The sequence below is a fragment of the Chelonia mydas genome, chromosome 15, assembly GCF_015237465.2.
Source record: "Chelonia mydas isolate rCheMyd1 chromosome 15, rCheMyd1.pri.v2, whole genome shotgun sequence".
Lineage (NCBI taxonomy): Eukaryota > Metazoa > Chordata > Testudines > Cheloniidae > Chelonia > Chelonia mydas.
In genome coordinates, this window is record NC_057856.1 from 29483086 (window position 1) to 29509623 (window position 26538).

At 51.9% G+C, this 26538-nt stretch overlaps 1 protein-coding gene across 1 annotated transcript in view; it reads left to right on the forward strand.

Annotated features, from left to right (window-relative positions):
* Positions 1-24344, forward strand: part of MVK (mevalonate kinase) — a 68960-nt gene extending 44616 nt beyond the window's left edge. The window contains exons 10-11 of the mRNA XM_037878981.2: positions 10573-10655; positions 23116-24344. Of these exons, the coding sequence (XP_037734909.1) occupies positions 10573-10655; positions 23116-23197 (165 nt within the window). The 3' untranslated portion in view covers positions 23198-24344. The remainder of the gene's footprint in view (positions 1-10572; positions 10656-23115) is intronic.
* The last annotated feature ends 2194 nt before the right edge of the window (positions 24345-26538 follow it).

Below are 26538 nucleotides of genomic sequence, written 5' to 3' on the forward strand. Positions count from 1 at the left end.
TGGAGCGAATGTTCTCCAGAGGTTAGAACAAGCAGCAGAGTGTCAGGCCCCTCCTGAGTTCTGGTCCCGGCTATCTCAATGAAATGCAGTGGGAAAGTCTCTGTACCTTACTTTCCTCTTCTGTAAAATGGGTCTAATAATATGCGCCTGCCTCACTCACAGGGGTGCAGAGAGGGTTGTTACAAAGTGCTTGGAGCAGTTGGAGGTGCAAAGTAAGAATTAATGATAAATGACCTTCTGGCCTCAGGGAAAGGACTTCTTTTCTGTGGACTGGGTGTGCCAGGCAGTCCGTATCTGCATAAGCATCTGTGCCTGCATTCTGGCCAGAACTTGCCAGCAGGAAGCTTATAGCACACGTGTGACTAGCCCCAAAGCCAGGTATGTCCTGTCCTTGCCTGCTCCACGGGAACTGGGGTGTTGCCCAGGTGGTGATGAGGCTGGACAGTGCTAGCTGGCAGCTAGCCACTCACCAGGATCTAAGGTCCCGAGCCAGGTCCCACGCAAGCCAGTGAGAACTGGACTGGGCCTGCTGCGACACAGGATTTGGGAGTCCTGGGTACAGAGCATGCTGTGGATGGATGTGGCTGATGAATTTCCCAGCCTCAGGCCGGGCAGGGCTTTCCTACGCAGGGTGTGGTGCTGTGAAATCACTTAGTGTGGGCTAGAGCCTTGGGCCGAGCCTGGAGTGACCCTTGGCCATTGTGACAACAGTGGGGGCCAGAGCAGGCCCCTCAGAGCCACCTCTGGCTGCTGCAAACCAGGAGGCCCTGGAGTCATTGACTCTGTAACCATGGCAGCTGGAGCTTGCATGCAGCAAATTAGCAGTGGGCTAATGATATTGGGCCCAAGCCTGCTTCCATTGAAGTCAATGGGAGTTTTGCCTTTGGAATTGGAGTCAGGACTAGCCTGTCCTTTGCATTGCTATAGCCCTTTCCTCCAGAGACTCCAAAGCACCTCACAAACTGTGACAAATGAAACTTCACCGCCCCCATCTGGGGTAGGAAGGGGGGACCTTACAACTGGGCAGAATCCAAACCTTCCCTTCCCCCCAGGTCCAAATTTAGGGTAAGTTTTTTTGGATCCAGTTCCAGTTGTGGACTGTGCCCCTCAGGGCCACCTCCTCTCGGAGCATTTGATTCAGATGAATACGATGGGTGCTTCTCTAAGGCTTGTTTAGGGCTGGAAATCCCAAGAGCAGGGTTCAGGCTTTCTCTCCAAGAGATCTCCAATCCTTCTTGGTCCTGGCCAAATTGGAGACCCTGGGAGTAGACCCTCATCTGCCCCATTTCAGCTCTTCTGCTTCTAGACGAAGCCAAGATGTGCAGAGCCACAAGGAGCAACTTAGCTTCCCTGACCCTCAAAGCGCATCTGAGCTCTGGGCCGTGGTGAGGGTCCAGTCTGATTTTAGGTGGGTTGCAGGATCTCACTTTGCAGGATTTGGCCCCATGCTACTACCACAAAAGGGAGCCTCTCTTTGGGAATGAAATCAGTGTAGGGTAAGAGAAGCCTAGAGAGGAGTCATTTATGTGGCCACTTTTCCACCCAGCTGACCTGTGGGTGGGTCTGAGACACAGTGGGGGCTGGAGCTGAGCAAGTAGTCCTGGGTTTGGAGTTGATTTTGCAAAACCCAAGCAACCCCCATTTTTGCCAGGGGTCCCCCATTTTTGTCAAGCAACCCTCATTTTTGCCACTTAGATTGCATGGGGCTGAGGCATGTGGGACAGTTGGCATGGCCTCTGCGATGGGCCACTGGGCTGGGTTTGGAGGCTTTCCCATGCCCTATGAATACAGGAAGCAGGCATCGCAGGGGACTGGGGCAAGTCAGAAAGAGCAACCATAAAACAGAGAGGTACACGTACTTCTGCATCACTGACTAATACACAATACGCCCATGCCCCTCCCTTGCTGCAGGCTCCGTAAGACGCAACCCATCCGTATCGTTGCTCTTTTTGCAGCCAGCCTGAGGATTTTGATGGTGGCTGATTATATAATGGAAATCTCCTGTTACCACTCCGGCGACGATGTGAACACGAGAGGAGAACATTATGTAGTAGTTTGACAACTGCTCCGAGGAGGTGTGAAGTATAATGTCCCTAATGTTGCAATTAGACAAGAACAACTATAATGCTCTTTCTCCTTCTCTCTCTCTCTCTCTCCCCCTCTCCTTTTTTTAATTAGCAGTAATAACATTCAGCCATGAAAGGAGAATGAGCCCTGGTTTAAATAGACAGAGGCTGGTGGTGTCTTAGAGATTAGACCTTGTCCTTCAGATTGGGCAGAAAAACCCTGCTAATTGAGCAGTGGCTGGGAGGGCTCCGGTTGCATGGTGTGTTCAGGTTACAAACAGCAAGACCAGCAGGTTAGATTAAACACACACTGTGGGCGTCACAGAAATTATAGACAGGAAAGGCCTATGAGGGTCCTATCTAGTTTGTATCCCAGTGCACCATCATTCCTTACAGGACTTTCGCTCATGCTTTGCCGATATCCGTTTTAAATGACTCCGGTGATGGAGCCCCAACCACTTCCCTTGGAAGTCTATTCCACAGCCCAACAAATCTCACTACTAAGGAATTCCCCCCTCCCCCTTGATAGTTAATCTAAAATTTCCTTTTCTCACTTTCTCCCCATGTCTCCTAGTCGGGTCCCCTTTGTCCATCCTGAATACTTCTCCTCCCTCCTTGATGTGTTACGCCCTTCGGATATTAGTCTATGGTTATCATGTATTTACCCACTTTGATATTGCTTAGCCTAGCTATCCATTATGGATCATGGACAATCAAGAAGTCCATTGTGTTAGACTGTGGGTGCATTTGGCACACTATGGGTCTGATTTTCAGGGGTACCAAGGGTGTCCCATGGACTTCGTTTGAGTCCTGAGCACTAAAATCCAGGTTATTTGGGGTTTCGCACTCACTCATCCTAAATCAGTCCCACCAGGCCCTTAATTGTTTTTGTTGCTCTTCTCTGGCTGTTCTCCACTTTGCTTCTTGCTTCAGCAAATGGAAGCCTCATTTGATAAGAGCTCACACTTTTTGTGCAAGGGATTCAAAAGGAAGTGTCCCACCAGCAGCAAGCCGGTGTGAGAAAGGTGCAGTCATCCCTCGTTAAGACCTCTTGGAAGTCTTGACTTAGCAGAGAAAAGCTCTTTCCATGCACAGGGTTCAAATAGCATTTGTGCTTCTTTTTATCTGCGATAAACAGGGCCTTTTCATCCACACAACGTCTATTTTTATGGGAAAAGATAAAGATCCTTACTGGCTCCTGTTTGGGAGACAGGCTAACTAAGAGACACATACAAATAATATCAGGTTTCAGAGTAGCAGCCGTGTTAGTCCGTATTCGCAAAAAGAAAAGGAGTACTTGTGGCACCTTAGAGACTGACACATTTATTTGAGCATAAGCTTTCATGAGCTACAGCTCACTTCATCGGATGCATTCAGTTGAAATGAGCTTTTATCACGAAAGCTTATGCTCAGATAAATTTGTTAGTCTCTAAGGTGCCACAAGTCCTCCTTTTCTTTTTGCAAATAATATCAGTTCTCAATTCTTTGTTGTTTTCCTCTCTTATTCCGATTACATTGGAAGAGCTTTTTCTTTTCATTTTCTTTCTTCTATTGGCAGGTTAGTTTAAAGGGACACCGTCAAGATCAAAATCTTACTCATAAAAAATAATCTCCTTCCCTGTGTGATCCCTTAGATGTTTAAAATGGACCTTCTGAACATCAAATTTGCTTCTCACCATGTGCACTAACTTTTTGGCTCTGAATGTTGATTTGCACTTCCCGTTTATAGTCAGTTTCGCTTCCCGGTTCTCCTGCACATAAAACACATGGCAGATTTTCACAAGGGCTCAGCTCCCATGTAACCACCTAGATATGGATCAAAATTTCCCATGTCAGGTCTTCTGAAAATCTGGCCACTCATTTTTGTATCTAAATAGGAGCTGAGCTTGTTTGAAAATCTACCCATCCTGTGTTGGAGTTTCCAAGGTTGCAGGGGGATCTTTAATTTTAAAAATGCTTTTTCGCTAGACGAAAATTAAAATTGCAAATAGTCGATCTGATTCTGCGTTAAGTACTATCCCCATTCCCTCTTCTTCGTTAGTTAACGAAACTCAAGGTTTGGGTCTAAATTAACCATCAGGGTTGCCAACTCTTGTTATTTTATTGTGAGTCTTGTGATATTTGACGTGTTGTTTTAAGTGCCAGCTCCTGGAATCAAGTGATTTAGTGAGAGTCTCAGCTTTCATTTTAAACCAAAAGTAAGTTTCTAGCCCTCACGGTTGCAGATAAAAGCTGAAAAATGTGACTCACGTGTATCCTAAAAGCTCAAAATCCATAAGGCAAATAAGAATTCAACATTTTTTTAAACTCACGATTTGAAGGCTAATCTCATGATGCTGGGGGGCCTGACTCATGATTTCAGAACTTCTGGGGCTGGCAATCTGGGGGCTGACACTTCTGTGGGGCAAATTCAGTCAGAGTGCAACTCCAGTGCCGGCCATGGAACTGCACCAGAAATGAATCTGGCCCTGCGGTTTTTAGGCCTTGTGGAGAACGTAATGCTGTTACTCTGTGTCCCAGCTGCTCCTCGCAAGCCTACAGCGCTGCTCAGGGACACATAGGATGTTCTCTCTCAGCTGCAAAGCCGATTGGGCTGAGACTCAAAATCCCTGAAGGGTCGAGGGAGGAAGCTAACTGTGAGGGAGACATTTCTCATTCAAGTGCCAAATGCCTTTAAAAAATAAGACTCGAGATCAGGATTCAGAGTCAAAGAAGTGTTAAGGAAGGAGTCACCAGGGCATAGACCCCCGAACCTCTAAAGCAAAAAGTGTGGCAGTAACAAGCCATATGGCCAGGTTAAATAGCACCACGCAGGTCCTAGGCTGCCATTGCAACCCAGCCCTTGTTGTTTGTGTCATTTGTAAACTCTTCCAGGTAGAGATCTCAGATCAGATTCTGTCTCCATTTACACTAGTGTGAAGCTTCACGGTTCCATTGACGTCCACGGAGTTATAGAGCGCAAATGAGATCAGAATCCAGGCCCGGGTCTAAGGGCTGAGCAGACATGGGATGCAGTGAAGAAGCCAGTGAAGAAGCCAGTCCTGTTCTCTGGGAGCTGCAGGAGGGTCGTTAGTCTCAGAGGAAACTCAAAATGTGAAGGCAAAAGAGCAATCCTTTTTTAGTTTGTTTGTTTGTTTTTTTTACAACCAACAATTAGTTCTGTACCTTGCCTGAATGCAGTTTTGTTTATCAGCTTCTCTTCTCATTGTGTGCACATCTGCCAGCAAAATGTGCAATTTATTCAGCTCCTGAGACAGGAACAGGTGTTACTTGCCCTCAGAATAATACAGAGACGCTGACGTTAGATTTAGCTTCCAAAAACAATACCTAATGATGATGTTAATGAAGAGATGGCAGCAGACGTGGCTTTGGTGCCAGGATAACGGTCTCTTGCTACAATATCATATGCACGCAAAGGAGTGCAAAGTGGGAGAACATTCTCTTTCCATGGCGGCCTGTTCTCCTGATGAGACTGCTGTTGATTAGAACAACTGCTCATCAGTACAGGGACATGAGCTCGTCGACAGCACCAGACTGCCTGCTCAACTCCCCATGATAATTATACCTAGCGATTAACAAGGGAACAGCTTCTCTAACAGAAGATCTCAAAGCACTTTACAAACACTCATTATTCCTCACAACAGCTGTCTGATATGGTCAATGTGACTGGGGCCATGTTACCGAAGGGGAAGAACCAAAGCCCAGAGACTTACTCATGGGTCATCAGAAGGGGGCTGAACCCAGAAACTTCAGTACCAGAACATGGAGCTCTCCCACTTGAACTAACGGAGTAGCTCCATCCAGTGGTAGCAATAGTTGGCACTTACCCTGCAGTAGCCATGCTACTGGAGTAGGAAGCAATGCACACGTCGCACGTAGGTGTAAGAAGTGGCAGAGTCTGGAATAGAACCCCAGAGTCCTAGCTCTCAGTCCTATCGCCCACCCACTTACTTTACACTTATTGATGCCATGTAGCCAACCTATAATTAGCGCTGCCCTGGTACGGAGTCACACGTGCTTTCTGTAAGCACCGTGATGGCCAAGCTGCCTACTGAGGAAAACAGAGAACAGGCTGTTTCTGCTCTTTAGCTAATCAGAAATCAACTTACTCGAAAGAGGACAGGCTATTTCAGAGCAGTAATTTCTCAGCCAGAGCAACAGAAAGAGCCCTTCACTCCTAGAACAGGAAGGAGATTGTATTACAGCACCGCTGTGGAGATGAGGCACGGCCTTGTAGGTCACCCTGCCCTTGTTCCCTCCAGTGTATTCAAATTTAATATCAAGTCGATGCTGCAGTAGCACATTGCACCAGATCAAGACACAGATTTCTTAGAAGTTTGCTGGACTTTTATGATTAAAAGGATCCTTTCAAGCTTGGCCTTGGCTTCAAATCTGACCTCCTTTTTTGTCTCTCTCTCTTTAGCTATTTGCAAAGTCTGGGTAAGTTTTCAGCAGTCTCCTTTGCTATTCCTGTTCTTGTCAAGGTTAGCCCTCTGCCAAGGCACGTTAGTGCTCCCTTTCTCTCCCCCCCCCCACCTTTTACTCCCTGTAATAGCCGGTATAATTGTGTATCGGTGACTGCTCCCACTTGCGCTGTGTTGCACGGTAATGGCCTCCCTGCAAGATGAATGCCAAGGCAAAGCCGTGGAGTTTATCAGCCAGAAACCTAGAGGCAGAGCTGAGGCATTCATCTGAAACGCTAGAGACACTGATCTTGTGACAGTGCCCTCCTGCAATGCTCCGTTAGAATTGCCCCAAATTGGTTATGAATAGCTCAGGGACTCATTTGTCTGATGAACCCCCACGTGCAACCAACAGGGGGCATGTTAGGGAGACAGCATTGAAATGAATGGCCAGAGTCTCTCTCGCCTACTGCAGCACGGAGCTGAGGTTGCCAAGGTTAGGGACGAGCAATGGAAAATCTGCATCGCACCTGAAATGATCCCCAGCGTGTTGCCAGCAAGCCAGGGCTCTCTGCTGTGTTTTCAACGAGTTCCCATGTATGTGCTGGGACTCCCCAGAGCCAATAGCCATCTTTTTCTACTTGGCTGCCACTCGCCATACATCCCTAAACCAGCAGGACACTCCATCTTTCCCAGGGGCCAGCCCACAGCCGGTGAGCTTGCATGACAATCACATTGCTCACATTTGGGTGGGGGAGGGAGTGAGGAAGGTGAGCAACTTTTTGAGTCTGTGTCCCAGCGTCACACCAATTAAAGGTCTGTGTCTGTTTCACCATATGCATCTATCTATCTATCTATCTATCCATCCCCAGACATCCCCTCTATCTAGCTACCTATGCCCTAGGTTTTGTACTGCCACCCGTCACCAGGAGCACCTTCCAAGTATAATAGATTGGCAATGGCCAAGTCCCTAATGGAATTAAAGGCATCTCTGGCTCCTCTCCCCCTTCAGGCTGATGTCCTTGCACCTCTCCACAGTAACAGTAGCAAAAGCAAGCTGCCACCACTGCTGTACTGCTGATGTGCCCCAACTCTGGCTCGGAAGGACCACAGTTAAGGGGAAGCAGGAAGCTCGATCCTTGGCCTCTCTGCTGAGCCTGCTGGTGACTTTCTGACATGGACACTTGTCCACTCAGGCCTAGCACATAACACCCCCAATCCATTTGCTACAGGCTGTCAGATGGCAAGGACTGTAGTCATCTGGGGCAGAGCCCCGCTGCTAGATTTGGAGGTGAGAGGGTTCCCATCCCATTCCTGGGCTGGCTCTCGGAGAGGCCCAGTTGCTCATGCCATTCATCTCCAGCAAAAGCGCTCCCTTCTGGGTCACAGAGACTCTGTTCTCAGCCAGGCCCGCTCCGCTTTCTTAGCGTCGTTATTGGAAGAGTCATCTGCGTGTGAAGCTTCGTCTCTGCTTCTTGGCCCGCAGTGTCAGGAAGTTTCTCCACCAGTCCCTGGTGAGGGAGTTGCATTAATGGATGCTAATGTGCCATCCATCCCATTTATCTTCATTTGGTACCAGCCGGCAGGGGTCTGGGCCCAGAGCCAGGGGCTGGGCACTGATTCTTAATCACTCCCTGCCAGGCCCTGGTGAAAAAGCAGAGTGGTGCCGGAAGGATTCCTGGTTCTCGACAGTGTGCACTGGGAAATGGAGTCTTGATGACCCTGGAGAGAGTGGAGCGTGTATGCTAAGCAATCCCGCCCCCTCACATGTATGCTCTCCAGGTGTGTCACTCTGCTGCTCCAGCTAGGGCAAACCCAGTCCTCCATTAGCAGACAGCATTTCCGATATGCCAAGCGCCGGCCCAGCAGAGGCTGAATTCACCGCCTTGTGCTGCCACTGGGACTCTTTAAAATAAATAACATCTTCGCACGGGGAGCCAGGTAACCAGGGCCCCGTGTGTGCCAAGATGCTGCCTAAATTGGCTTGCAGAGCAGGACCCCGCCATCAAACCAAGACAGTCATGTTCTTGCCACCTTCCAGCCATGTGGCCTAGTGGATGGAGCACTGGACTGGGTCTCTGGGGACTTGGGTCCTGTGCCAGCTTTGCCACTGGCCCGCTGGGTGACCTTGGGCAAGTCGCTTTACTCCTCTGTGCCTCAGTTTCCCCATCTATAAAATGGGGATAATGATAGTGACCTCCTCTGTCATGTGCTTTGAGATCAGTAGATGCAAAGTGCTGGGTCTTATTTGTATTTTGGATCTGTGTGGGACAGAGCGCATGTAGCTGGCTGGGAAGGTCAGGGGATGCAGAGACTTGGGGAGGGGTGGGCGGTGGTTGCCTTTCTGGGCTCTCTGTCAGAGAAGAGCTCCACTCCAGAGGGGCTTAGTCAGGGGGCTGGCTTTTCCCTGCTGCACTGCTCTTAAACTGAGCAGGGATGGGGCTTTGTAGGAGCCCAGGGTGTGCTCCTGCAAACACCTCCACTCCCTAAAGGGTTTAGCCCTACGTAGGCTGGGCTCACACTGCCCAGAAGGGCATGTGGGGGATATGGCCATGCTCTCCGGACGTTCACCAGCCCTTACTCCAGGTGCAGCATATGCAGCTGCTCTGCACGCTCTCCCTACCACCCTTGGCAGCTGTAACAAGATCTCTGACCACCCCTGCTGGGCTGATCCCTCTCTGCCCTCACCCCTGGCACGGCGCAAGCTCTTGGGAGCCATGCCAGAGCCCTGAGCGTGTGACCTCATCTGCCCCTGGTTTCTGGGCAGTTTTAGCACGGGCAGATCAGTCCAACCTGGGGTACATGGTTTGGGCCCACAGGGCTCGTCCCCAGCAGAGATCCTCTTGGGACTGCTCCGACAACTGGCACAGGAATTACTGTGCGTCGCCCATTGGTTTTTCAGTCAACGTAGTTGGTTGTCGTTAACATTGTTCCCTGGTTTTACGTCTGAGCTTTGCAAGATCTTTCTGCAGTGCCTGTCAAGTGTTCTCTCTGCAACTTGAGCTTCTCTGTTTTCTGCCTCAGAGGAAAAGAGAGAGCGCATTCATTCTGGAGAGCTTCTTATAGGTATTTACCGGGCGGTTTAATAAGTGAATGGGTCAGATGAGCATCCATCTGTCTTGGACCTTTCCCATTTCATTTTGTCTCACAGAAGAAGACATTACAGAAGGCAACAGAAGTCTCCCACATCAAAGCGTTTCTAAGACATGCCCTTTCTGGGCTTTTCTGAAGTAAGGACATTAATGCAGATTCCGTGATTTCTGGCCATGTTTTGGAAAAGTCTGCAGGGCCCTTGCATTTGCATGGCTCCTTCCATCTCTGCCTCCTGCCAGCGAAGGAAGTCCTGATCCCCTACTGATCTGTATCATTCACTGGGGCATAGGCTGGTGTCAACCTGGGCTGTGTGGTGCTGAATTTTCGGATGGACCGGAGGAAGTGCAGCATTGTGCACTTGATGGTTTGGTTGCTTTGAATTACTTGAGACTTTTTTTTTTTTTGAATAATAAAGGATTCATGAGTCCAATTTCTGGGGTGGCAGTAAAGTGGCCTCGGGGTCGAAGACAGTTGACACAGTCCTACCGTCCCTGCTGCAGCTGGAGGGTCAAGACAGAGCTGATCAACAGCAGGGTTTTATTGTGTCCACTCCCAACAACGAGCAGTTCTTCTCCAGCTACGAAGGCAGAGCAGCACCCCAGCCAACGCTCTGGATGGGTGCATTTATTTGTAATGAAGGTAAATTAAGATGCAAATTAACCCTGGTCCTTGGTCTCCTGGCTAGTTGCCAATGAAGTGCATGATGGTGCAAAGTCTGGGCAACTGTGTGTAGAACAATCATTGTCCTGCCACTGTCCACCCTGTAGCTACAGCTTGTAGACCCAGTTCGCGCTGCCTGTTGAAATACAAGGGCCACATTCTGCAGTCGAAATCCTGAGGGACTCCATTGATTTCAGCGGAGTTATTCTAGGTGTACACCCGTGCTAGCGAAAGCAGAATCTGGCGTGGGGGCAGCTCCTTTGCATGCACCGGGGTTGCGTTTGTCTGGGCTGCAACGGGTGCTTTGGTTTGATTTCTATGAATTAACCTGCATGGTCTCTTCCCTCCAGATACAGCCCCATGGCTTCCCAACTGAATGTCTCCTCGTGGTCGGCTGGAACGCCAGCACTGCGCCTTCAGACTGGAGCTGCTGGTGGGTAATTTCTGATTAAGGATTACTGTACCATCGGCTTCGGTTTGATTGCAGATGTTTTTAATTATATCGTATAAGATCGTATTATGTAATTGCATTTATCTGATTGAAGCCTTAATTGTAGGATTTCATAATGGTATGACTGGGTAAATATACCATTGCGTCTGTTGTCCCCCAATGAAAATTAGGTGCTTCGTGTCTTTATTCCATTATCCTGGAGAGAAGTTTAAATCTGGGAAAAAAGAGAGAGAGAGAAAGCAAAGCAAAGCAAATCTATTTAGATCCCTCTGAATGTGGGGCACCCCTCCCGCGCACGGCATTACCTTGCCGCAGCCTGCTGGCCCTGCGCTGCGCTCCTGCGGCCCCGCTGGCTGCCGGTCACGAGGAGCGCCGCAGACACCCAGCCAGTCTCTCCCTGGCGGGGCGATGCCCTGCCCTCCCACAACGCTGCCAGCTCTGGCAAAGGTCAGCCCCGCTTTCCCCACTGCCCGCCTCCTGGGGAAGAGCAGCCAGTCAGAGCTGCAGCAGGGAGCAAGGGACATGCCTTCTCTCCCAGCCACCAACGCCCTTCCGTGGGGGGGTGTGCCGGGGGAGCAGAAAGAGCCCTTCAGCTCAGGGCGACTCTGCCCCCTCTAAAAGAAAAGGAGGACTTGTGGCACCTTAGAGACTAACACATTTATTTGAGCATAAGCTTTCGTGAGCTACGGCTCACTTCATCGGATGCATTCAGTGAGCAGTGCGGACAGCACATCACCTCTGCTTCCCCCCCAGCAACACCCAGCCTGTGGGGTGCGGGCAGGAGCTGCAGGAGCAGCAGGGGTGCTCAGGGACAGAACTGTAGAGGGATTTGGGAGCAGCACTAACTGCTGGGCAAGGAGAGGGGGAGATTTGGGGCTGAGAGTTTCTGCCAGGGGCCCAGACTCACTGCAAGGCACATGGGAGCCTGTCCCTGTGCCGGGGGGAGGCTAGCAGTCCTAGTGGCCAGTGGGGTGCAGGGCATGATGTTGGGTGCGTGGGGCAGAGCACCCATGGGGCAGGGAATGGGGCAGATCAGCCCCAAAGCCCCTCCCTGTATAGGCTGCAGCACTGAAGGGGTGGGGGCTCACAAGCCTCTCCTCCCCCGGGTGAGCCCCTGCTGGCCATTCCTGCCTGATGCGTTGATGCCGGTGCCTTGGGACCCTTGTCATGAGGCCGTGTGAGGGGTCAGTGCATGGGACAGGCCTGGTGTCCCAGGCAGGCTGGGCCTGGGGTGGGGAAGGGACCTGGAGCAACAGTACCGGGTCTGAGCATGCTCCAAGGGCAAGGTGATCCTGCAGGACATCTCTCCTTAAAACCAGAAAAAATAGAGAAAGGATAGTCCAGAAAATGGAAGGAGAGAAACGGGCAGGAGACGGGGGTCTTCGGCTTCCAGGAGGGTCTGGGCGTGCTCCATCCAGCTCCAGCGTCCACCACGGATGGGCGCAGTGCAGAGGCTGGATGTGTCTGCTGAAATGATCACCAGTGAACTAGTTAACAGTGGTGCTACTCCAATGGTCATCGTTAGGCTTCAGAGTTGGAAGGCGGCCGTTGGCACTTCCCAGAGCATTTTGCCAGCTGGGTGCAGACTCGGACAGGCAGCCCTGCGTCAGCTCAGGTTCAGAGGTTTTCCCTCGCAGCCCCCAGAGCTAAAAATGTAATGTGTAAAAAGCGACCCGCTGAGATTCTGTGGCCCCGGGTGGGTTTTCTCCATGGAATACACAGGGCATGGATTGGGAGGCAAATCCACCGGCCTGATTCCCCACTCACACCAGGAGGGACTCCAGTGGCGTTACCTGTGTAGAAAAGAGGAGAACAAGGCCCTCGATGTTTTACTTCTGCTTGGGTCTCATCAGCTGGCGGAGAGAGAATCCAGATGGTGAGCGCAAGGCTGAGTCCGACAGCAGCCCAGCCATGTGTCAGCTGTCGCTAATACCAGCTCCCCTCCATACAGCCCTCACCCCATCTCCCAGTCTGCCGGCTGGTGACTCTCCATTGACGGGAAGGCTTCAGTCTCCCAGGCTGGCAGGGAGCACTTTGAAAGGCAGCATATCCCCTCACCAGCGTTACCCTTTGGGTGTCGTCTGTGCTGGGGCATTAGCAGGCCTGGGATCAGCCCCCTCAGCTCACCCCTGGCAAATGCTCCATCCCCGCCTTGGTCTCGCCACCCAGCCCTTGCTGGGCTGTATTCCAGCCCCAGGTGGGGGCTGGGCTGCTTCTCACAGTCTCTTCCTCCAATGCTGGGTCCAGCCCTGTGTTAAATGTCCCATCATCAGGGCCTCCCCTGTGGGAAACAGCCCCTCTGTTGATCAAATCCATCTCACGCTCAGGAAGTTTTCTGGACACACCAACACTTAGGATTCCTGCTGAGAACGGCTGGCCAAGGGGGGAGGGAAGAGAGAGGCAAAGCAAATGCTCTTAAACCTCAGAAAAGTTTGGTGCTGGGCTTAGCGTTCGGGGCTCTGGTTCCAGGCAGTTCATCCTTCCCCCTGGCTGGAGGGGAGGAGAGGAACAAAAAGGAGGTCTAAACATCCCCAGGAACAGCAATCAGATCTGCATTCTCTGCCCCCCTCAACTGACGGCCTGAACTGCCCTTCACCTTCGTGCAAAAATGCAAAAGACCATGTTTTCTGCAGTGATTTTTTTGCAAGATCGATGTTGCAATTATCATTTTGGTACCAGTGGATGGTACAGTACATTACAGGTACAATTAAGGAACAGGAGGACGGGAAGCTCGTATGCCACCGGCTCAGAAGGTGGAAACTGCAATTAGACATAATGGAGGAGCTGAGCCAAAAATCCTCCTGATACATTCCCCCTATTATTGAGCCATCCTTGAGAGCCACAGCTTGCTCAGAGCTCAATTAGCTTTTAATAAATGAGTGAGGAAAAGCAACCTGAAATCGACGAGGGACTCAGGAGCTTTCTGAAAAAAACAAGCTAAAAGAAAACTAAAGCCTGGGGTCACGGAGCGATCTCTGCATCAGGCGATGTCTCAAGCATTGAACTTTGGAATCACTCCAGCTCCTGGGAGAGGCTGATGCCCTTTGATGCACATCGCCCTTACCGTTAGCAAAAAGAACGGACCCAAACTTACAGCATTCTCCAGTAAGTAATCATTCTGTTCTGCACTGTGGGTGAAAATCCACCCTCCGGTATCATGGACCATTAATGGAGCATTTCTTTTTCAAGGGGAGGTTGTCAATAATCATAGCCAGATGCCCATCTCTGCACATCTTGGATTGAGACTTTTAAAAGGCCTCCTAAAAAAAAAAAAGTTCTTCCTTAAAGCCCACTCCTTCTGCTTAGCTCCCCAGTGCTGCTCATCTCTGGGATCCTCTCTGCTCTTGGCTCTGGTTGTCTGCGTAACTGTGTAACTATTAATTGCTACATGCATTGATGTGGTGCCCATCTGTATTTCTCCAGCTCCATTGTAAGCTCCTTGGGGCAGAGCCTTAGTTATGGGATGCACACCCCATCTGTAGCCAGCCCCAGCACTGCGGTAATGCTGGTGGATCAGACTGTTTTTCTGGCCAGTGCTGTTTGTTGTTTTGGCACCTGCCCTGGGCTCAGTTCCTGTGGGATCTGACAGCCCACGCTGCACCATTCCAGGCAGCACTCCCTGAGCTCCAGGAGCTTGTGGGAGGAACAGATTTCTTCCCCTCCCCTCATCTCAGGAGACAGTCCCACCGCTGCACGTTTATGTCCTGCATTGCCAGCAAGGACTGCGCTTGCCTTGTTGTTCCCTGTAAACAGAACTCTCCGTCCATGCCCGGGCTGAGCGGGCTCAGTTCAGAACCTAGTCAATCGCTGGGCCTGAAGGACGGAGACCGAGCTGCCCTGGGAACTTTGTTTTCAGCTAAGGGTCTCGGAGCACTTTCAGCTAAGGGTCTCGGAGCACTTCTCACGTCTGTCACTCCAGCCTGCAGCTCTGCTACATCTCAGAGAGCCACAAATGTCTGTCATGTGACCAAATGACCAGAAGTGGGCAGGACCTCTGCTTTCTATCTATCTATCTATCTATCTATCTATCTATCTATCTATCTATCTATCTATCTATCTATCTCCACATTGGGCCCAGCACCCTCTACCTCCATGCTGGGACACTGATGCAGCACTTGTAGATGCAATTCTTCAGTGACATCCTATAGCACATAGGTGCTCCTTGGAGGCCTCCCATCTAAGATGTGACCCAGCCCAAACTGGCTGCAAGGTAGGAGGGGTTCACAGGACCTGCTGGCCAGTGAGAAATCCTGCTTCCACAAATCCAGATGATTTCTACCCCTGGTAGTTGCAATGCCAATAAACAGGGTGCCCTGTCCTTTGCCTCTAGAATAGCAGTGTTACCAAATGCGTGGTGGGTTGCTTGGTCTGGTTTTCTGCTCTGCTGAGGATACAGCGTCAGGAGGACAGCCACTTTACGGGAGAAGGAGTGGAGCTGAAATGAATACAAAGGGAAGCTTTCTTCAGGACTCACTTTGTACGCTAAGGTCTGCGGGAGGCTTAGAATTCATTTGCACCCGGTGAAACTGTTATTCGGCTCTAAGCAGAATGGGCCCAGAAACCTTCTCCAGTCTACCAGTGTCATCCTTAGGCACATGCTGATGCCATCTCAGTAGGATCTCTGTCCCAGCCGTCGTTATAGTAATCTCAGCTGTTCCTGCTCAGGATTGTGGAAAGGGGCAAATGGGACATGTTAGAGCTGGCCTTTGTGTGGAAGGCCCAAATGGGGTCCCAGAGGGAATGGACTGTAGCCGGTCAACTTCAACTGAGTTGCACCCTCTTACTCCAGGGATGAAAGTGGCTCGGGTGCTTGATTGCATCAGCACACTGTGTTCAGGAGGGTATTGTCATGGGAGCCAGGGATACATAGGAAGTTTCATGGTCATTATCAGGGCACTACGAAAATACTCCCCTGCAGGGAACCTGCTGGAAATTGCTCTGTTCATTGTGAAACCGATCCTGGCAAAAGAAACACCATGGCTCTGAAAGGCTAGCTCGGGCACTAGGTGCTGGCTGGAGAGGGTCCCACTTATTACCCTTTCTGGAGCGTATGCACAGATTCGATTTGCAAGACAGCTCTAGCACTGTGCAGGGAGTTCTAAAACTTGCCTAGGTTAGTGTTTCATCAGGCGCGCCTTTCAAACAATAAAAGTTCAAATCCATCCACCTACTCCCCTACCCACTCACCCTTCAGCCTGAGCTGTGCCTCTCTCAGAGCCAGCACGCTGGAATTTGTGAGCTTTTCCCATTTTTATTCTCAAACCTCTTTGAAATAATCATAGGGTTTTTGAGGGTGGAAAGAGGCGCTTATATAAAATTAATATCTCCATTAATATCTGCACACAGCAAGATAATTGGAAAGCCTCTGTCATTATTGTAGGCCAAATTATTCCCAAGGAAAGTGCTAACAAAGTATTTTATACCATGTTAGTGCATTAATAACAGGACGCCCGTGTCCCAGCATGGTGGGAGGGGTTGCTGCACCGCCAGAGGAGCCAGCTTCCAGAGGAGATGTAAAACCAAGGGCCTGACCATGTGCTGATTGCCCCAAGGCAGTTTTCATGGGAGCCAGGACGTTAGCCCTGATGCCTCGGCCAGATTCCAGCTAGCGTAATTACAGTCTGCCGGCCTCAACTCCCCCTGCAGTTTCAACTGGATACAAAATTCTTCTTCACTTCCTATCCTAAACTGTTGGGTAGCATTCTTGCGTGCTGTTACAGCGGTCACTCTGCACAAGAGATGGCTGCATGTTAGCAGTGGCTGGAGAGATCCCTGAGCATAGTTCTGATAATCAGTTAGCAAAAGGTAAAACAGTGCTTTGAGATCTGACCACACAGAAAACCCTGGTGTCAAGAGGTTGGGTCATGGGTGTTCAGGCCTAGTGGGCAGAGCGAGGGCCAGAACCAGAGTCAGCGTCCAAATGCCAGAGGCAAGTGTTGAGGCAGAGCCAGGAGTCGGAGCCGAAGACTGGAACCAGAGTCTGGGCAGGCAGGAGTGAGGCTGGGACAGGGCTAGAACAAGGCCAGGGGCAGGGTCTAGCCTGGAGCAAGACCAGGTGTGGGACAGGCCTAGGGCAAAAGCAAGGGGAGCAGCGGGAGACGTGGGTGTGGGCGTTGAGCATCCAGCGAGCCTCTGCTGCAGCTGGGTTTGAGAACAAGCTTCCTCAGCCAGTCAGGCAGGCGGTCCGTCAGGCCACGCAGCTGGTGCCGCCCAGTTGTGCTCACTAAGCTGGCTGGAGACAGAGCGGGCGCAGCTGCAGGACCTTATCCCTGACACCTGGTTGCTGGCTGGGATTAAGAGCAAAGAGATCTCTGGCTACCTGCCCCCTCTCGCTGTCTGCCTAACCTGGCTGTTTTCTGTAGCACCTCTAGCCAGGGCATCTCAGTGTATTCAGTGGCATCAGGGATTCACAGGTGCTGTAGTTACTCATGCCTTCGTCACCTCTTGGCTGGCTCACTGCCCGGCAATGTACCAGGGCATGATGCTTCAGTGGCTAGGAAACTCCAGAATGCTGCAGCCCGTCTCCTCTGTGATGCTGGCTAGGGCGAACATGTCACACCTGCCGAGAACAGTGGGTCCAGTTCAAGGTCTTGGCCCATATCTTCAAGGCACTCCATGGCCTGGGCCCAGGATCCATGAAAGTTTGCCTGAACCGCAGGGATATGGACTGTGGTTGATAACGTGGCTCCTCTGGCACAATTGAACTCTACAATAGGGTCACCAGACAGCAAGTGTGAAAAATTGGGACAGGGTAGGGGGTAATAGGTGCCTGTATAAGACAAAGCCCCGAATATTGGGACTGTCCCTATCAAATCAGGACAGCTGATCACCCTACTCTACAATAAGGGTAAAGCTCATCTGATCAGGAGATTCAGCTTTCTCAGGGGGCTAGTCCTACACTCTGGAATGAGCTCCCCCAGAAACTAAGAGCTATCACAAACCTCCCCATCTTCTGCTCAGAGTGCAAGGGTGTCTGCTTCAGCTGGCCTTCTCAGAGACTCAGAGTCTTTAAGGTCAGAAGGGATCATTATGATCGTCTAGTCTGACCTCCTGCACAACGCAGAATCTCACCCACCCACTCCTGTAACAAAGCCCTAACCTATGTCTGAGCTACTGAAGTCCTCAAATCGTGGTTTAAAGATGTCAAAGTGCAGAGAATCCTTTTCTAATAGGAACCTGATCTTATGTGATCAGCATCATGTCGATATCACGTGGCTTAATGCGCTACGGGAAGGAGCTCAGATACTATGGTGAGGGGTGCAGGATAAGAACCTCTATAGAACGGCATCGGAGTTTTATGTCGCTTCCTTTCTGTTTGCTCCCACTAGAGGATCTGAGCCAGATCTGAAGTGTGTTACAGGAAACAGTTCTCCCAGGTTGTGATACGGGTGACTCGGAAGAGTTGCGATTGGTGCTCACTCTAAGAGGTTAATATAGTCATTTTGGAGTCCACCTTCTGTGCCACATTCATTGCACTGGAATAGGGACTTGCTGGAGGTGGCTAAATTCTAATGCCTCTCTCCAGCCCGATCTGCTACATGCTGCAGCCGCCATGCAGGCTGAAGAGCCGTGTGAGGAGTAGGTCTGGTGTTGTCCTCCTGCAGTGCTATTTCATTGTATAATGTCACATCAGGCACACTCTAGACATCCCTACAGTAATACCGGAGTCATCGTCCCTGCCAGCTCCCAGGGAGGGGCCTGATTTTGATGGGCAGTCTCTACTGCTTTTGAGCTAGGGACTTGTAGGATGTTGGACAATCTCAAAAATGCCGTTGCAGGGAGCTGTGACGCAATTTGCATCCTGTGATGCATTTGCCCTGACGTCAGGATGCCATGTCCCATAAAGCAGAGATCCTGAATCCACGTGCTAGCGGATAGATGCCTGGGAGCCATCAGATGGAAAGCATCCATTGGACTTGTCTTATAGACATTTTGGCACAGGCCCAGAGGAGAGGACGATGCACTTTCTCCACAGCAATTAAAGGGAGGTTTCAGTTTTTGTTTGAGCTTTTTTTTTGGTCTTAATCCGTAACATGTGGTTCGTATGGTGTCTCCACACTAATAGGTTTAGGATTATTGGAATATGCACAAATCCAATGCCTGGCTGTCACTCTCCTCGGTGTGGTAAGGTGATTTCATTAGGATTTAGGTTTAGAGGGCAGAGTCTTTCTCTCTCACGCTCTCTCTTTTTGTAAATATTTTTTTATTCAATTACCTTAGCAATTCATGGAACTTCAAAGATGTTTCATCAGCACAAGCTAAATGCTGTAGGATTGCATTATTTAAAAAGAAAAAAGAAAAAAAAAATCTAAGCTACTTCTTAATGGCATTAGTGAAAGGGGCGTTTTAATTAAAAACAAAAAGTTGGGGACAAGTTCTATCCATAATTCAGTGCTTCTGTAGGTAATATCTGCCTGTGGTTCAATTTTAATATAGCTATGTATTATTAACGCTGTGATCTATATTATTCTAATCCAGTGAGGAGGGCTGAGCTGTCTCTACAGGTGGAGTTGTAAATATTTACATTCCATAATGCCTTTCAACTTGTCAGAGGGATCTGAGAGTGCTTTAAGTGTGACTCCAGGATTTATCATTAAAATTTTAAGTGTGAGTGTGATTAAAATTCAGAGGTGGTTGGGAGCGCGTGTGTCAAGAGGAGAGAGGGGACAAAGAGGTGCAACAAGGAGCAATTATGGCAGAATGGAAGGTGAAGGGAGAGGCAGAAAATATGGCAGGAAAAGCAACACGTAGCAGGAGAGAACTGCTGCCTTTCTCCGTTGTTCCCTGGGAGCAGCATGGCACTTGTTTTTAGACTTAAATGTACCTTTGTCCCGCAGACGGTAACTGGTGCCACTACGCTCTGGTCCAGATTGCGAAATTTCCAACCCGAGATTCCAGAAAGCTTTGAGCCTGCTGCAGAAAGGAGCTCTCTGGTGTTTGAAGAGCCCTGTGCTATTGTTTCTGGTAGTGTCCAGCGTTTTGGGTCATGCCTGGAAGACAAGCACCTCATCACAAAAAATCACCATCCCTCCTGGTCCCAAGGGCCGGACCGGTTAGCAGCAAAAGCGGTGTCCAGATTTCAGGAAGAACTCAGCGTTGCGGGCTAGATGCTCGTTGGGCACGAGACTTTTCTGACAACCTGGCCCTAACTGGCTCCCTTATTATCAGACTCATCAGAGAGGCCAGGATTGACCAAACCCAGCAAAGGGTGAGATGCATTGTGGGAAGCCTCTGTTAATACTGATGTTCTCCAGAGATGTCCATCCAGCCCATTCGGCTGCGCTAGGCAGCCTGGCTCACTGGCATCACCCGCTTGTGTTAGAAGATTGGGAGCTCCAGAGGCAGGAAAGGGGAGAGAAGGAGATGCACACAGTGAGCTAAGGCAGGGAAGGGGCTCAATGGGCATTGGGGATGCAGCATGAGCTGCACTGGACCGGCCGGGTGGGAAGGAAGGCTCAGGTGAGAAGACGAGGAATGGAGGTTTCCAATGAGATCAGCGTGAAGCCGAGCAGTGGAGTAGTGCATTGGCGCCAACTTTGTGGGTGCTCCAGGGCTCAAGCACCCACTGAAAAAAATAGGGGTGCTCAGCACCCGCAGGGCCAGATTAATCTTTTGTGGGCCCCGGCACCTGGACTGTGGCCCCGCCCCCACTCCACCTTTGCTCCGCCCCAAGGCCCCGCCCCTGCGTGGCCTCTTTCCCCCTGAGGCTCTGCCCCAAAGCCCCGCCCCTGCGTGGCCTCTTTCCACCCCCCGCCCCTGTGGTCCTGTGTGCCGCTCACATGGGGAGAGGGAGTGGAGAGGAGCATCCACCAGCAAAACCAAAAGTCAGCGCCTGTGGAATAGCGTGTGGAAGAGGAAACAGAGGGACCTCAGTGGAGGCGGGGGGCTGGGGCTCTGGCGCCACTGAGCCACGCGGGAAGGAGTGATCCCTTCCGATGAGATGCCCAGACTCTGGCTGAGTGCATCCTGCGGAGTCGTTGCCGACTGGCCTTGCCAGCTTGCAGGTTGGAAATACTGTCCTCCAGAGCCTGTGCGGTCTCCCCAGACGCCGAGGGGAGAAATCCTGACGTCTCTTCGCTCTTCCCAGCCCAGCTAGCCAACCCCCAGCTCAGCACCTCTGCACTGGGAGGCTCTTAGGGGAAACTGACCAGAAAGCTGGGTCATCATTTCCCCAATGGGTCTAGTCAGATTTACTGTCAAACACAGGAGCCACGTGAGCCTCAGAGGGTACGTCTACACAGCCCGGCAGCAAGCTCCCACCCCAGAGACTAGGGCTGGAGCTTGGGCTCTGTAGCCCACCCCCCATCCCTCGGCTTCAGAGCCCGATCGCCCGAGTGAATCACAACATCAAAGCGCTGTCTAGACACTGCTAGCATCAGCCCCGCTAGCCACCTCTATCGACCTGGGCTGGGAGGCTCGCTGACGTGCGCTGCATAGACTTATCACTAATGTCTCGGTGACTGCAGCCTCCCGGGTGGGCCCCCACCCGCCCCAGATCACCCCCCGAGCCCAAAGCCTCTTTGCTGAGACCGTCCCCTCTGGGCTGTGTGAGCAGAGGCTGGGGGTGGGGTGGGCTCTGCAAAAGGCAGACCCCTCTCTCCAGCCCAGCCCTGGCCTGGGTCTGGGCTGGGGACTCGAATGTTCTCACTAGTGCAGTAGTGGCTCATGCTGGCTGGCTGCCGGCGTGACCCGCACTGTGTTACCTCGCCCTGGTCTGAGCCACATTCAGTGACCCGACACCGGCTCGCGCTCTGCTGCCCTGTCTACACTAGCGCCGCCTGCCATGGCTAGCTGCACCTGTGCTGGTGGAAAGAAGGGGAGGCGTTTCCCAGAAATGCAGCCCTGGTGGGGGTTCCTCCGGCTTGGCGGCTACTTGCACTGTGAGCTGGGAGGCTAGAGACAGGCTGAGCAGTCTGGCCTCCAGGGCTGTCAGTCTGGCACCTTTCACTGGCACTAAATTCACACACACATTTTTAAAGGTTAATAGCTGGCCTGGAAGCATTTCCGCTTATTCCACTCTCCTTCTCTGGGGAGACAGGCAGCTGGGGGCTTTATTAGCTCCCCAGACTCAGGGGCTGATGCTGTTCCCTCTCTCTTTCCATAACGCTGGTGTGGGTGAGATCAGGCTGTGGCAGGGCCAGCTCTAGATTTTTTGCCGCCCCAAGCAAAAAAAATTTTGGCTGCCCCCCACCCCAGCCCTGGGCTCCCCCACTTCCTCCCTGCTGCCCCAACCCTGGGCTCTCCCACCCCACCACCCGCACCCCCTGCTGCCCCAGCTCTGGGTCTCCCCCCGACTTTGCCCGCTCCCCCCTTGCCTCCAGCCAGTCCAGTGCTGGCAGGGTTGGGGTAAGCAGCGGGGCTCCCGGGGTGCACCTCAGCCCCAGGTCCCTCCAGCCTGGGCTCCTGCCTCCAGGACCGGCCGGGAATCGGGAGGCCAGAGCTGGGGGGACTGCCCCAGCAGGGGGCTGAGGAGCCGGGGCAGGGCAGCCCCAGAGGGAATGGCTGGCAGGGAGCGAAGCCCCGGAGAGCAGGACGCGAGCCCCGCACAGCAGTGCCCTGGGCACTGGTCCCCTCTATGGACCTGCTGCTGCTCCTGCTCCTGGCTGCCCTGCCGCAGCCCCTGGGCGGCTCGGGCCACTTCGCCCAGCCCCGGCTGTGGCGCTGGGGGGCGGCCACCCTGCAGTACTTGCAGGCAGCTCCGTGCGCCCCACGGGGCGGCCCCCAGCCCGAGTGTCCCATGCTCCACGTGTCGGAGCCCGCCGGATGGCTCGGCTGCGGCCAGCGGCGTGAACCACAGCGGCCCCAGGGCACCCCCCTCGCTGCTGCTGCTGGACCCCCGTCCCGAGGCCAGCTTTGGCCACCCGCTGTGGCTCTCCACCTGGACTTTGGCATCAGCTTGGGGGCCAGGACAGCGTCTACCTGGGTGAGCACCTGCACGGCCGGCCCCCAAGCAAAAAAAAAAAAAAGGCCCAAATGCCACCCCTGCAAATGTGCCTCTCCAAGCACCTGCTTGCTTTGCTGGTGCCTAGAGCCGGCCCTGGGCTGTGGGGGGAAAACACCTCAGCAGTCGTGCAGCTGCCCCTGCTAGCTGCACGCAGAGCTCTCCTTGCAGGGTGAGACAGGGCCCTTCGCTCCAGCCACAGCTCCCACCTCACAGAATTCCCAGCCCCCCGCTCCGGGCTCCCTTTGCAGCATGGATGAATGGATCAATGGCAGCTTCCCTGCAGCTCTGCTCTGGGGCGCGCAGGGCTGCAGCACCCCCGGGAGCCGGAGCAATGGGGAAGGATGCGCTGTGTCAGCACAGGGCGGGGCTGTGTATGGAGTGGGATGTGCCGGTGCGAAGGCGTATTATGGACCGAGAGCGCTCCTCGGCGCATGCTGGCTGCAGGGGAGTGGGCTGGCAGCGCTGCAGCAATAACTAACAAGCTGTTTCTCTTCTTAGCACCTTTCGGCCAGAGTCCCGGCTGTGTAAGGAAGCAGAACTCCTCTGCAGTCATTGGCCGAGGCCCATTGGCACCAGCTGAGGTTCTGGCCATCCGCGTCCGTCCACCAGCACCCCGACAAAATCCACGCGGCTTCGGGGGATTGGCAAGGGAGAGGGGATGGGCTGTACCAAGGCCTGCTTTCATCACAGAACAGGCTGGCTCAGTGTCTGAGGTCTCCTCTGCAAGACCCCCCCCCGCACCCCCCTCCCACACAAAGTGCCTGGAGTGAGTGTTTCTCTCTCAGAAGGCCGAAGACGTGCAGAGCCTGCCTTGATGGGACTCTGTGTTCCCAGGACCCCGGGGGGAGGGGGTGTCAAACCCTTGCAGCTATTAATCCAGACCTATCAGGTCTGCAATTTGCTCAAGGTCAGCCTTTTGCACTTTACTGCTTTGCAGCATGATCTGCTGGATAGAACAGGGACTGATGGGTTCTATTCTGAACTTTCTGAGTCACTGCCCCCTCCATGCCTCAGCTTCCCCATCTGTAAAATGGGGCTAATGATACCTCCCTTTGTAAAGCACTTGGAGGTCCTCCAGGGAATAGTGCAACATGAGGGCAATGTACTAATGGTTAGTTAGGCTTCAGTATACTAGAGCCATGTCCGTGTGGCATCCCTGCCTGGTGCTGGAAGAGCTTGGACCCACCTTCATATCCAGCTGGTGATAACCACAGTTCTGTGAGAGCGTCTGAGCCAAGCCACTGCTAGGACAGTGTCTGGTAGAACAGCTAAGCTGGATCTTCCTGCAGGGCCCTCCCCATGGTGCCCACCCCCAGATCCTATGATCTGGGCTGGCGATGGGCTTTGCCTAAATACATGGACTGGTGGATCTGGGCGGGGCCAAGTGATGGAGGGGCTACGAGGCTAGGCTAAGCCACATCAGTCCCGGGCAAAATAATGGAATGGCTGATATGAGACTCGATTAATAAAGACTTATCGGAGAGTAATAGAATTAATGCCAATCAACATGTGTTTATAGAAGATAGATCTTGTCAAGCTAACTTGATATCATTTTTGATTACAAATGTGGTTGATCAAGGTAATAGTGTTGATGTAATATACCCAGAGTTCTGTAAGGCGCTTGACTTCATACCTCCTGACATTTTGATTAAGAAACTAGAACAATTCAAAATTAACATGGCACACATTAATTGGATTAAAAACTGGCTAACTGATCAGTCACAACATGTAATTGCACATGTGGAATCATCGAGTGGCAGTGTTTCTAGCGGCGTCCTGCAGGGATTGGATCTTGGCCATATGCCATTTAATATTTTTATCAGTGACCTGGAAGAAAACGTAAACTCAACACTGGTAAAGTTTGCAGAGGACACAGATTGGGGGGAGTGAAAAATACTGAAGAGGACAGCTCAGTGATGCGGAGCGATCTAGATTGCTTGGTAAACTGAGCACAAGCAAACAAAATGCATTTTAATACAGTCGATTGTAAAGACATTCAGCGAGGAACAAAGGCCTTGGCCATACTGACAGGATGGGGGAGGGCGGACTCTATCCTGGGAAGCAGTGACTCTGAAAAGGACTTGGAGATCATGCTGAACAGCTCCCAGCACACGTTTGTGGTCCAAAGGGCTCATGTGAACTTTGGGTGTATAAGCAAGGGGATCTCATGTGGGAGTAGCAAGGTCATATTACCTCTGAATTTGGCACTGGTGCGATGGCTGCTGGAACGCTGTGTCCAGTTCCTGCGTCCACAATTCAGGAAGATGGTTGATAAATTGGAGCGGGTTCAGAGAAGAGCCACAAGAATGATGAAAGGATTAGAAAACATGATTTATAGTGATAGTCTCAAGATGCTGACTGTTCACCTTCCCAAAGAGAAGGCTAAGGGGCAGCCATCCCAGTCTATAGTACCAACGTGTAGAACAGAAATTTGATAATAGAGGGTTCTTCAGTCCAGCACAGAAAGAACAAGATTCAGGGGCTGGATGTTGAAGCTGGATGAATTCAAGCTAGAAAGAAGGTGTACATTTTTAATGCAGCGGGAGGGGTTGGGGCTAATTAACCATTGGAACAACGTACCTGGGGGTGTGGTGGAGTCTCCAACATGGGCCCTTTTGAAATCAAGTTGGGCTGTTTTTCTAAAAGACCTGCACTAGTTCAACCAGAAATTACTCCTGGGAAATCCCATAGCCTGGGTTAAATGGGAGGGGAGACTAGACGGTCAGGATGGTCCCTTCTAGCCAGGGCATCTCTGAAGCTGCCCCTTCCCGAGGCTGCTGCGAGGCAGGATGTGCCAGTGGAAGGATCAGCGTTTGCAGCAGGCCTGCAGGATTGATCTGGACAGGAAGCTCTGCCTTCCCCAGGCCCACTGCGCTCATCCTGCTCTGCATCTTTATAGGGAGGTTTTTTTACAAGGGGCCTTTAAAGGCTGGTTTACGGGTCCTTTTACTGTCTGTGTGTACAAGCCAGGGAGGGCAAGAGAAGTCTCCAGGGCCGGGTGTGCCAACAGCCCCAATAAACAGCCTTAAACCTCCCCTTGATCCTGTGCGGTTTGTAATTCAAACGAGCCCACTCAGAGCCACATGGTTTAGCTCTTCCCAAGGATGGTTTAGCTCTTCCCAGGGAGAGCTGCTGCCGCTGTGGCCCTGCGAGGCTGGCCAGAGCTGGATTGGGGTAGGTGCTTTGCTGGAGTCCTGCACCTGGCAGCACCTAGAGGGGGGAGTGGCAGGACAGGACGTGGCCCTTTTGTAATGAGGAGGCAGTGAGGGGCACAGGTTTGCAGGGTGCAAGCGTGAGAGAGAGGCCTACAGGCAGAACTCAATGTTTCACAGGACCCCCTGAGATGGATGAGCTGGAGAAAGCAAACGTCAGAGGGACACCAGCCAAGAGCCCCTGCAAAGTCAGACCCGAACATTGCTGGGAAGCACACAGGGTTTGGAAAATGGACACATGCGCACGTGCACCTGGATAGACACACATGTACCCAGATACATACACACACACACACAGCTACACGTGCACACAGCTACATGTGCACACAGATATGCACACAGATACACTCACACATACACATGCACACACACACGTGCACACAGATATGCACACGCACACAGATACACATGTGCACTCAGATACACACGCACACACATGCACACAGATACACGTGCACACAGATACACATGCACACAGATACGCACATGCATGCACACAGATACACACGCACACACACTGCGAGAGAAGACAGGTACACTTGTAAAAGACGCTAGTGAAATGCAGCCACTGCAGATCTCCAAGCCCAAACTGCAATACTTGAAAGTCTTGCAAGCCCATGGCTGCCCAAAATACCTCCCAAGTTCCAAGCATGTGCGCTGCAGAGATGGCCTCTAGCCACAAAGTGCGGAGCCAGACTAAACATCCCTC